At 36.2% G+C, this 12,751-nt stretch overlaps 1 protein-coding gene across 2 annotated transcripts; it reads left to right on the top strand.

Moving 5' to 3' along the window:
- Positions 1-2,424: 2,424 nt before the first annotated feature.
- On the top strand, positions 2,425-12,196 carry dek (DEK proto-oncogene). Of its 2 annotated transcripts, none has more exons than XM_017477554.3 (11): positions 2,425-2,530; positions 3,374-3,511; positions 5,059-5,270; positions 5,388-5,482; positions 5,594-5,714; positions 5,859-6,137; positions 6,831-6,959; positions 7,050-7,161; positions 10,099-10,253; positions 10,599-10,667; positions 10,860-12,196. In XM_017477554.3, the coding sequence occupies exons 2-11, from the start codon at positions 3,394-3,396 to the stop codon at positions 10,869-10,871; spliced, it is 1,302 nt and encodes a 433-aa protein (XP_017333043.1). In that variant the 5' UTR covers positions 2,425-2,530; positions 3,374-3,393; the 3' UTR covers positions 10,872-12,196. The 2 variants fall into 2 exon arrangements, with proteins under 2 accessions (XP_017333043.1, XP_047013710.1); XM_047157754.2 differs by lacking the exon at positions 2,425-2,530 and adding an exon at positions 2,766-2,784.
- The last annotated feature ends 555 nt before the right edge of the window (positions 12,197-12,751 follow it).

Raw genomic sequence — 12,751 nt, 5'->3', positions numbered from 1 at the left:
CTGACTATAATACACAATTGTAGAGAATGTATGCTGTAGCATTTTCCTTTCACTGGAACTAAGGGGCTCAAACCTGTTCCAGCATGACAATGCTCCTGTGCACAACTCAAGATCCATGAAGACATGGTTTGCCAGGTCAGGGTGGAAGCACGCAGCCCTGACCTTAACCCCACTGAACACCTTTGGAATGAATTGCAGTACCAACTTTGTGCCAGGCCAATAATATGCTCAATATAAACACCCCTGCTCCTGGAAGGCCTCAGAATTTGTTAGAGAATCTACCTAAACAAACAGCATAATGAATACCAAAGTGCTTTCAAAAAGGTCCAGGACAAAGTTCTGGAAAAGTATCAGTATTTGATTATCAAACATACCCCATTATAAAATGAACATCCTGTGGAGCACCATTAAATCCATTATGATTAAAGGGAAAGATTATGGCACAACTGTACCCAAGGATGGATTACTGAATAAGTGTACTGGGCACAGGCCCAGGGGCCCAAGGAGTCAGGCGGCCCCGAATCCCGAGCCTCTGTGTAAAGGTACTCTTATTAACTACTAACAGGCAAAGTTTTGGTGCATCCATGTCCAGGGGCCCATTTTATCATAATTTGTCACTGACAGTTACTCTGCCTAGGCCATCCACAAAAATTAATCAGTGAATGGGTGAGGAGCATTAGTCAGAGAAGCAATCAAAAAGCCAAGGGTAACTCTCAACATATTACTACCACCACCATGCTTCACTGTAGTGATGGTGTTGTCATTCTACCCCATCCAACATTAGAAAGGGATCCCTATAGGAACACCACTGGTATTAATTTTGGTGGTAAAACAAAACGTAGTCGTTTGTGAGAAGTAAGAGCCATGGTTATACTGAATGTTTCTTTGGCTCCATCTACTGTTTCTTAACAGGAATACAGACATAACACATTTAGCAGCTGGCTGGTTCTGTAGAATCAATGTAGGCTATAATTGATATCACCAGTTGTGGTCAAATATGTTTCTTTGGTGTGGGGTTATAAACAATTTATTTTACAAAGTAATACCAGGCACTGGGACAGGAACTGCTTTTAATATATAAAAAAATAGTACCAAAATGGTATCTGGAGACCACTAAAAAAGCCTCTTTCAAGAGGTTGTTAATCAAGAATCAGGACCTGTGATGTAGTGCGCTACTTCGACACAAGCCGTGGGCTGATCACCCCATCTGGGTTGCCCAGGCGAGGGTGTCTGATGAGCAGAGACCTGAAACACCCTATGACCCTGGGTTTATCATGGAAGTTGTGTCCAAGTTGCACCACAAGGTGGATTATAGAATGAACATTGAGCCATGATTATGTGCAATAATAAATAATGAGCTGTGTTATATTTTTCTTGATTTTGAGAAAAGCATGCATGTTATCCCATCCTAATTATCATTTAAATGATCATTAAAAAATGCATGCAGTGTGCATTAGGTAAGATTTTTAAAAATGTGGACTTGAATAAGATATGAGCAGCCTCCATTTCGACCCATGTGCACAAAGCTCCATCTCCAAAACCTATGGTGGTTCAACTAGAGTTACCATTAGCAAGGACTCTCAGGATATCACTCTGCAAACATACAACTTCACCTCATTATGAGTTATGAGAATTTAAAGGGGCATTGGAGCCGTATCTATAAAATGACTGACAAGAGGCCAGTCCAAAAAAAAAAAAAAAAAAACATTCAGCAGGTTTCCAAACTGTTTTTTGTTGTTGTTGTTGTTGTTGTTGTTGCTGCTGTAGTACTTGTCCCTGCAACAGTGGTGTATGCGGAACTCAATACCCCAATATTCAATTCTTGCCGGAAGGAGAACACACATAGTTCCTCTCTAACATGCAGATGGCCTGTCTTGTAAAAGTTCATGATGTATTGGAAGGTTTGAGAATTGCGGTCAAAGAAGTATTCATTTTCCAGAAAGTCTGCATCATCACACAGGTCTAAAGACGAATCTCATGTGGAGAGAGAGAGAAAGAGAGAGAGAGAGAGAGAGAGAGAGAGAGAGAGAGAGAGAGAGAGAGAGAGAGAGAGAGACTGAGTGACACAATGTATAAATAATAACTATTATTATTTGTTAACATTTCTATATAATTTCCCACATTATTTGTACGAGTAAGAAATGGAAAATGCGTACTAGTGCACCTTTAATTTATTTTTATTGTACATTCCGTCCTTTATATATTTATTTATTTTTACAGGGTATTCAATGGCACGGTTATTTCGCTAACCTACTTCCGTTCCATGGTTTGATATGGACCAAATCCCAATTGATTCAGCACGTATAGTATGGTGAAAACTATAGACGATATAGAAGCCATGTTTGTTCCCTACCTAGCACACTCCTATAGAGAGCACGGAGTCGTTTGGAATTCGGCCTTCGTGTTTGTCCCCCAGTCCCAGGGTGATCAGGTCACGTGATCACACGCCCACACTTTTCAAACGCCATGTTGCAGATCTTTTCAGTTCAGTTTGAGTGATTACCTCCCGCAGATTCTTCAGTCCTAGATTGTAAGTGTTATTTTTAAAATTATTATTATACTTTAAACTCGACATAATACGCGATTTAAATAGTACGATTTTAGTATTTCAGTTGTTTTTGTTTTATTTTCGGTGATCTATTTCCAGTCTGCTAAGTAAACTCGTTTGTTTTGGTTAGGTTTGTGGGCGGGACAGTTAGTTAGCCACCTAGCTAGTTAGCTATGCTAAATGTTTTGTAGTTGTTACTAAATTCGTGAACGCAGCTCCAAAATCACAGTATACAGGTAAACAATTACAAGTAATTTAACTCTGCAGTGTGTGTATCAGTTCCTGTTCTAATAACTTGAGTAAACGTTGTTTGTTGTGGTTGTTATGTAAGCAGCTGCGCGAGCTGGTCGGTCCGCTAGTTACTCGCTCGCGCCAATTTTTTTGAACTCGGAGACAGATGGCTAAAGCTAGCTACAGCTTTTTAGCAATTTTTGTGTGTACTCAGTGTTGGGTGTTTTTAAAAACGAAGATACATGTAATACGCTTTAATACTACATACTGTTTGCCAAATGCAGGAATTCTTATGAAAACTTAACCACTATAAATAATTCCCTGCGTGTAAGTGAAATAAGCTCACTGTAAAATAGACCCCGTGTTTCTGGCTGCAGCTGTGTTATCTGTGCTGATGTATCCTGAAATAATGTAGTAGTTAGTTTAATCAGGTATTATCACTCTTGATACATGTGAAAAGACTGTATTGTTTGAGCTAACTCTACACCCGGACTTACACTCTTGTCTACTAAACCGTATTGGTGTTGGTTTTAGGTGTGGACCAGAACAATGCCCAAATAAACCAGTTTTTAATTCACTGTGTTTATGTAACAGGATACAGGACTGTCTCTGAGATGACTGACACCATGGAAGTTGAGATGGAGACGGCTACTACAAAAGAAGCCATCGATGACGCGTCCAGTAAAGAGGAGCCAGATGAATCAGGGCCACACAAACCCAGGAGCAGGTTATGTATGTTATTCTGCAATGCTATTTTATCTTTAAGAGGGAAAAAAAACATTCAACAGCAGGCTAACTTTTTCTATATGCTGTTATTTTTTTTCTGTTAAAGGGATCGTTCACCCAAAAATGCAAATTCTGTCATCTGTTACTCACCCTCATGTCGTTCCAACCCCACAAGACTTTCATTCATCTTCAGAACACAAATTAAGACATTTTTAATGAAACTTGGGAGATTTGTCCCTCCGTTTACAGTCCAGTAACCAAAAGTTTCAAGCTCCAAAAAGTTTGTAAAGGCATCGTAAAAGTAATCCATGTGACTCCAGTGGTTTAATCCCAGTTTCATGAAGCGATACGAATGCTTTGTCTGCGCAAAAAACCTCAAAATAAGACTTTCTTCACTCCCGCATAGATCTCCGACACGTGTTCACATGAGAATGCAAAAGTGGACGTTCTTGCATTACAACGAAACCCGGAAGCGCTGCACTGTTTACAGCAGAGGAAGCGGGATGCTGTACACAAACTGAGTCGCATAGAACTATCTTTGTAACGAAGATGTCTGCAGAGACCAACATGGGGAGGACTTGTTTTTTGTTTTTTTTAATCTGCACATACGTTGTGGTTCTCTCATGAACGCGAGTCGAGATCTTTGCGGAAGTCAAGATATTTTGTGAATGAAGACTTCATTTTAGTTTTTTTTGCGTACATACAGCATCCCAAAATTGTGATTAAATAACTGGAGTCACATGGATTACTTTTACAACACCTTTTATGAACTTTTTGGAGCTTGAAAGTTTTGGTTACTGACTGTAAATGGAGGGACAGAAATCTCGCACGTTTCATTAAAATGTCTACTTTTGTTTTCTGAAGATGAATGAAAGTCTTATGGGTTTGGAACGACATGAGGGTGAGTAATTGATGACAGAATTTAAATATTGGGTGAACTATCCCTTTAGGAATATGCATACTTGACACATCCCACTAACACGTTTAAATATAATTTTATTTTGCAATGTTTAAAAAAAACAACTGATCAAATAAAATGTGAAGTGCTCAAAGTATTTAAGTGCTTCATTTGATTTATACATTTTTTGCATCTTTGAAACATATGCTCTCACAAAAATAAAACAATAAATTTTTACATAAACATTATTTTTCCTTTTACATATTTTGATGATTCTTAAACTACACCAGTGTATAGACTGACTGGTAGCCTGCAGTCATTCTTTTAAAATACATCATGAAATATCACTAGTTATCTGGCTAGCTGACTAGCAACAACAGCGAAAACAAGGCTTTTTCATCATCAAGCACACATCTCTGTAATTGGCTGTTGACCGCACCACAGGAGATCTTGGCTCTCTTATTGGAGGTTTTGAGTTTATTGTGGTGAAAAAGTTATGTATTTCAAATATTTACTTATATTAGTAAGCAGAACTGATCAGAGGACCAGTATTTGGCCTGAGAGTCACCAGATGAATAGCCATGTTTTACAGTTTTCCCATCTGAAGGTAATCTGTATTGCTTCTTTAAACACTTTTTCACTTTCCTGCTTTCAGTTCCTGGGGAAATCATTGAAGGAAAACGAGAGAAGAAGACAGTCCAGAGACTTAATATGCAGATGGGTAAACCAAAAGAAAAGCTGAAAGTTGAGAGTATAGGCCATGGGGACAAATTGGGAGACATTGCTCGTGTCAATCACGCCATCGGAAAGCTCAAAGCCCCACAGCTGAAACCGCTTCACAAGATTCTGTATGATCGACCGGGAGCAGTAAGCGTTTTACTCTGTGAATTACAATTGCGCATTAAGTCAGCACATCACTAGCCCAAGAGTAATTTCAAAGGTTTAAAAAAAATTACTGAAAGTTGTTTGTAAATTTTTCAAAAGGTATCTTCCCTAAGGAAACACTTGAGATTGTTCAATGGATTTCCATTCGAAATCGACAGTGACCCTTACAACAAGAAGAAGGAAAAAGTGCTGAAGTAGTGAATCACCTCTTTGTTCTGTATCAACACATGACAATATGTATTGTGTAATAACACGTGGACAAGTTTATAACATGATTTGAAGGCCATTATTTGTCTGTGTTGCAGGCTCCCTAAAATACAACTCAGGACTATTTGTCAAATTCTTGACCTTGAGAGAAGCGGGAATCAAAGTGTTTTGGTTGATCGGATCATGCATTTTCTTATAAACCCCACAAATTCAGGCAAGGTAAGACATGCATGTTGAGTTTCTTTTTAGATTAGTGTGCATGTGTATATAAAATAATGAACATTCATATAGGCATTAATTTTTTTTTTTGGAGTAGTATAAACAAACCTGACTTGTGAGCTTTTGTGATTTTTCTTTGTTCAGCCAGTAATCCTGAAAAAGAAAAAAAAGAAGAAAATTATGAAAGATGCCAAACGAGAGAAGAAAATTTCATCTAAGAGCAAGCAGCAGCAGTTAGAAAGTGGAAAGTCGAAAGCTATCGTTACTGATTCCAGCAGCGATGAAGCTGATGAAGAAGAAAATAAAAGTAAAAACGAGGACGGTGAAAAGTCAGACAGTCAAAAACACGACAGTGATGAAAGCATTTCTGAAGAAGAGGAGAACATTGATTCAGACGAAGGTTCAGAAGATAAGGATGAAGAGGTGGGTAAAAAGGGAAAGGTTAAAGTTTTTGAATCTTTTGACTTGAAATCAGAACACTTTTTAAAGAAAAAAGCATTCAAGATTGAGGATGATGATGAAAGGAAACAAATTAATTTAGAGTTGCATCCAACATAACAGCATGATTTCCGGTAACAAGTAATTGCTCAGTTTGCTCCTGTTCTGTGAGCTAAGTGCTGATTTGTCGATTGTGACTAAAATTCCGTCCTACAAGAAAACATCACTAAATAGGACATGTAATTCTTACTGCCCTGTGTATATAATGAAGGAATATAGAAATCGTAACTGCTATAGAAAGTGATTTAATCTGTGACCTATAATGCATAATGAGTGAAACTTATGCAATGAATGAAGTTCAGTTGAATGACTACCCCGAAAACTCCTCTTTCTCACCTAACCTATGTGTACAGAGACTGTAAAGACTTTCTGTCTGCTTCCTGTTACTCCATAAGCTATGCATCCATATCTCACATTAGGAGCATGAATTGCATTTGACAGAACTTTACTGTTCATACTGGTTGATCCTTACTACATCAACTCGTACATTCTCAGAATATATATGAGAATGATGGCCAATTAATAAATCAAACATGTATGTGTGTTTCATTTTGCCATTGTGGTGTTTTGTATAATTTTTTTATTTTCTGCCCTTTTAATTTACACACCTTGACTCAGACCTCAAAGTCAAATAAACCCAGTAGTAAAAAGAAACCCACCACCAAGAAGGCCAACGACTCTGACCAGGTTGTATCAGATGAAGATGATGACGATGATGAGTCTGCTGAAGGCACACCTCCAAAAAAGGTTAGATGCAGTGAATTTATGTACAGTGCAAATAAAACGGTTTAGCTAAGCGTGGTTCATGTTCATGGACTTTATTTTACATATTCTAAGGTTAAAAAGAAACCAGTTACCCAGAAGAAAGTGAAGGCCAAGCCTATTCCGAAAACAAAGAAAGCAGACAGCAGTAGCAACAGGAAAAGAAATGCTGCAAGGAAGACCAATAGTAAGTTGGCAAGGTTTTTTTAATCCTATAGGACATCTTTCTGCTTTTTTGATGCATTTACTTTTACATTTTCGGTCTACATACACTAAGAGTCAAAACTCTGGACACTTGGTGCATAAAACTTTATTTTAAGAAATAAAATAAAAGACAACATCCTCTGAGACAGCAGAGCTGAACGTAAGCACAGCTACACTGTATAGCCAAAGGTTTGTGTACACCTAACCATCAAACCCATATGTGTTCCTTCCCTAAACTACAGGCAACAAAATTATAACCTATATATATATATGTATGTGTGTGTGTGTGTGTGTGTGTGTGTGTGTATACACACACACACAGTCATGTGAAAAAATAAGTACACCCCATGGAAATTGTTGGCTTTTGTGACATATTTAGACAAGCAAAGGTTTGATCCTCTTTGGAACAGTGCCTATTAATAAAGTTGAAAGTTAAACACTCTATCAAATGACCCATAAAATTGACATTTTGTAGTCATTTTCACAACGTAAATGAACAAAAAAAACCCCAGATCAATCACATGTAAAAAAGTAAGTACACCTGTACATTTGTTATGCAAAATTAGAATCAGGTGTTCAAGATTGGGTACAAGTGATTAAAGCCTGCTTAGTGAGTACAGGTGGAACCTGTGTTATTTATACCCCTCTCATATCTAGTGTCTGGTGTTCCCTTTGCTATTGAGGTGTGTGGTGTCATCATGCCAAAATTTAAAGAGTTCTGTAAGGCCTTCAGAAATAAGTTTGTGGATACCTATGAGTCTGGCAAGGGATTTGAAAACCTCAAAATTATTTGAAATGCATAATTCCACTGTAAGCAAAATCATCTACAAATGGTGCAGATTTCAAATGACTGCAAATTTGTCCAGGACTGGCTGTCCCAACAAATTCAGCCCAAGAGCAGGCTGTCTGATGCAAAAATAAGTCTCCAAGAACCCCAAAATTTCAGCACAGGATTTGCTGTGCTGCTATAAGTCTTGTAGCTGTTGGTGTCACAGTACATGCTTCTACATTCAGAAAGAGATTGCACAAATTTGACTTGCATGGGAGTTATGCCAGGTAAATAGCCTTTGCAAGACTACATTTTACCAGTGAACATGTAGGCAAAGACCAGGCCTTTTGGAATTTGCTCTGGACAGACGAATCAAAGATAGTTGTTTGGCTACAGTAACAGCAAACATGTTTGGCAAAGACAGCTTTTCAGGAGAAGCACCTCATACCAACTGTGAAGCACGGTGGTGGTTTGGGGTTGCTTCACTTCCAAAAGAACTGGACAGCTCTGCTCATTGATTCAACTAAGAATTCTGCATCGTATCCAAAAGTGCTAAAGAAGATAATGTGAGGCCATCTGTCTGAAAGTTGAAGCTGAACTGAAAGTGGACCTTTTAACAGGAGAATGATCCTAAGCACACTAGCAAATTCACCAAGCAATGGCTCAAAAAGAACAAATAGAGGGTTATGGAATGGCCTAGTCAAAGCCCAATATGAATCCTATTGAAACGCTGTAGGGGGACTTGAAATGGGCAGTACATGTAAGAAAACCCATAAACATCTTGTACCCGAAAGAATATTGCATGGAAGAGTGGTCAAAAATTCCAGAAATCCTTGTGGACAATTATGCAAAATGTCTACAAGAAGTTATTTCTGCTAAAGGGGGCAATATTAGCTTCTGAGGCCAAGGGTGTACTTACATTTTCAACAGAATATCACATCTATTGTTATTTCTGTTGAATAAATGATTGAAAAAGCTAATTTTCCTTGTGGCTTTGTTCAAGTATATAAACTTTATTAATAGGCACTGTTTCAAAGATGATCAAATGTTTGCTTTCCAAATATGTCCAAAAAATATGTCTCAGATGACCAAATCATGGCCAAAATTGTACAGTGTGAACCTGGATTAACACAGCGTCCCAACTTTTTGGAATTGGGGTTGTACTTAAACCCAGAAATGGATGTATATGTATGAACACAATCCATTATAGCTGATGTAGCATGATTGAAATGACGTTGGTCTCTGTAGCCTGTGAAAGAAATAGTAAATAAATGGCTTATCAGAATGCAAATGAGTGGCAATAAGCACTCAGGCTGGATATTGCAACCAATTTGGCGATACGATTTGATTCTTATTTATATGGATTCAATTCAGTGTCAATAATTTATCAATATTTCATTTAAAATGTTAGTTTTGTAGACATGGAATCCATGTTTTAGTATAAATGCTGGTACCTGAAACCCTCCTTCTTAGCTATATTACTGAAATACACATTTAGTTTAACAATAAAGCCCACACAATTATGTTTAATTACTTTTTACTTTTACTTTGAGTAATAAACATTGTAACAAGAAATCATAAATGTGCATACAATACACACAAGGTAAGCACAAACTGCACAATGCGCATTGCTGTAAAAAAAAAAAAAAAACATTGTAAATGTGCATCAGTGAAATTCATTAACGGTTAGAAAAAAATAAGCCCGTTTTTAAAATTCGAAACATGGGGACATCTTCAGGTTGAGAGACGAACTACATATAATATTAACATCGTCTCAAATAAAGCATGCGCATTAAGAATTGATTTGGGGATTTCCAGAATCGATATCCTTTTGTTAAATTGAAGATCGATTAAAATCGGAGAATCAATATTTTTTTTACCCAGCCCTAATAAGCACCACTTCTGTAGCTGTATTAATGTTGTCAATGTTAGCATATTCAGTGTAAGGTCTTTGTAAACTTTGTGTCTTATATAGCCCTGTTGTCGGATTTAATCTGCAAAATTTGTTTTAATTTCACAAAAAAATGCAAAATTAGGATGGTAGACAGGATCTTTGTGGCTAGTTGTTTGGGCCACAAGATTTAAAAGCTTGAGAAGCTCTGAGTTACTGGATTGTCTTTAAGGATTGTCTTCTATTTCCTTTTATCTCAGTGAAGATTGAAAGCTCAGATGATGATGAAGATGATGAACCACTAATCAAGATGATTAAAAAGCCACCGAGCAATGAACAGTTGAAGTCCGCTGTCAACGACCTCCTGAAAAATGCAAACCTGGAGGAAGTGACAATGAAGCAGATTTGCCAACAGGTGACTTCTTAAAACTCCATAGAGAAACACATTAAATATGTTTATATTGAAATATTTGATGTGCTTAGCGATTCTGGTGCCAAGTTTTTTTTTTTGGTTTGTGCTGTAGCTTTGTGATTCCCATGATTCCCCACTGGTACCATTAGTCAATGTAAGAAACAAATGAACACAGAAGTAAAGTAAATTCATGAAAATAAATTCATAATAAACATGTTTGTTATGAAGATTAATGTGCAAATCATTCAGGGTGATTATTTTTTTTCCCTTTAGCACTGACTTCTGAGAATAGTGATGGCTAACTTATCTTACTGTAAGTTTATATGTAACTTTTACGTTTCCTTGTAGGTTTATGACCTTTATCCAGACTTTGATCTGACAGCCAGGAAAGACTTTATCAAGGAGACAGTGAAGAGTGTGAGTAAAAAGAAAGTACATTTTTTAAAAGTTTTGTTTTTTTTGTTTTTAATTAAAAATCGATATTTATAACAATGTACAACCATAACAGATTAACCAGATTCATCTTATGTTAAAAACACCTTCTAATATTTCTGATTATTTGAACATATTTTCATGTTTCAAAGTGTTCACTTTTCTCTTTTTCTTCAGTTAATATCCTAACAGGAGGAGGCCATTCTTTATTTGAAGAACAGTGTGCAGAGTTACAGAAGAGTGTGTATAGTCATCCTATTTTCATAAATACATTTGTTCATTATTTTGTCTTTTTATTATATTTTTTTGCAGAATTATCTAATGTTTGTGCATCCGTTTTGTATAGCTTTATATTTGAGAATACACCGCTAATTTTGTATAGTACATGTACATTTATATTGTACATCACATTTTACCCCCAATAGATTTTGATGTACATTTATTTTTACTGTTAACGAAGCATCTGACTTTGATCTTAAAAAGTTTGATTGCCAATTTTGTAGTTGATCGATGTACAGGTATTCTGTTTTCCCCATTTTTGTTCAACATGTGATCTGTTGTGGGTTTTTTTAGGTTTTTTTTTTTTTTGTTTTTTTTTTTTTAGTTTACATTTTTGTTATTTATTGCTTTTCTTATTCTAGAAATGGTGCAGGGAGAGAAATCAAATTTACACAAATTTCCCTTGATTATAAAAGTTGGTGTGCAAATTTAAAATTTTTCGCTATAGCTAATTAGAAGCTTATGACCATTAATTTAGAATCAAGCAAAATACATGCTGAAATCATCACACAGTCAACAATAACATTTTGAGCTATGTGATGTCATCTATAAATAATTTCACATTTGAAGGGGGAAAAACACCACAAGTGAGTGATTTGTGATTCAAAATGGCTGCCATTACAGCTTTCAGCTATGTGATGTACTTTTGTCTATTATTTGGACAACAGTAGGTCATCTGGTTGATATTCAGTTGGTTGGAGGGAAGTTTATGATGATTTCAGGATATGATTGGCTTGCCTTATCATTTGCATTTAAGTGTAAATTTGATTCCCAGACTCGTCCTTTAAAACTCTGTTTTATTGTGTGAATGAATTGCATATGTTTTTGTTTGATTTATATGTCTCTTATTTTATATATGTGTTTTGGATATAGTTCAATGATATTAAGTATTTTCCTCTGCAGATTATGTTTACAATTCTTGTTTGACTTTCTGGTATGAACAGGCAAATAACTGCTCAATTAACACGGCACATCAGAGATGGAATGCTAGCATGTAAATATCTTTTTTTTTTTTCTTTTTTTTTTCTCTCCTCTTTTTAAAAAAAATAATAATAATAATAATAAACTGGTTTTATATTTAACAGGACACATTTTCAGTAGCAAACAAATTAACAACCTACTGCCATATGTGATTCAAAATTACATTCTTAATTAAGGTATGCGCTTCTTTACTAGGTATGTGTAAAGAATTGTCATAAATGAAACAAGGAAATAAAAAGGTTTATTTTTATTTATCCCTATATTCTTCAGTAAGAGCTATAGTAACTGATTCGAATAGAATTATGTCCGCATATTGTCACAGTGGTGGGTCTATATGTATTTTTGGAAGTTCTGGCATGATGAAAGTGTTATTTAATGCAATCAGGTGCTGATATTTGATCTAGTCAAGCCAATACCTTTAAATTCAGCCATGGGTCCAGTGGAACCAACTGCACTCTGAGAAACAAGGGTACTAATCAATACCATACATTGTCACAGGGGTGGTAGCCTCAAAGTTACATATTCTGTCCCTTATATATGTACAGTGCCCTCCACTAATATTGGCACCCTTGGTAAATATGAGCAAAGAAAGTTGTAAAAAATGTATTGTTTAACCGTTTGATCTCTTATTAAGAAAAATTGTCAAAAATACTGTGCTCTCTTGGATATCAAACAATTGCAAACACCTGATTGTCACACTCAAGTGTGATCTTTATTTATTTACTTTTTTTAAACATCCCATTCCAGATTTAGTCCCCTTTTGCTGTTACAATTACCTCCACTGTTCTAGAAAGGCTTTCCACTACACT

The sequence above is a fragment of the Ictalurus punctatus genome, chromosome 1 (assembly GCF_001660625.3).
Source record: "Ictalurus punctatus breed USDA103 chromosome 1, Coco_2.0, whole genome shotgun sequence".
Classification (NCBI taxonomy): domain Eukaryota; kingdom Metazoa; phylum Chordata; class Actinopteri; order Siluriformes; family Ictaluridae; genus Ictalurus; species Ictalurus punctatus.
Note: the sequence above shows the minus strand (reverse complement) of the source record. Positions and strands in the feature narration are given on the sequence as shown.

Coding starts and splice junctions, on each gene's coding strand:
- dek (XM_017477554.3), top strand. CDS start 3,394: ATGACTGACACCATGGAAGTTGAGATGGAGACGGCTACTACAAAAGAA. Junction 5,715..5,858: donor ACCCCACAAATTCAGGCAAG/GTAAGACATGCA, acceptor TTCTTTGTTCAG/CCAGTAATCCTGAAAAAGAA. Junction 7,162..10,098: donor TGCTGCAAGGAAGACCAATA/GTAAGTTGGCAA, acceptor CTTTTATCTCAG/TGAAGATTGAAAGCTCAGAT.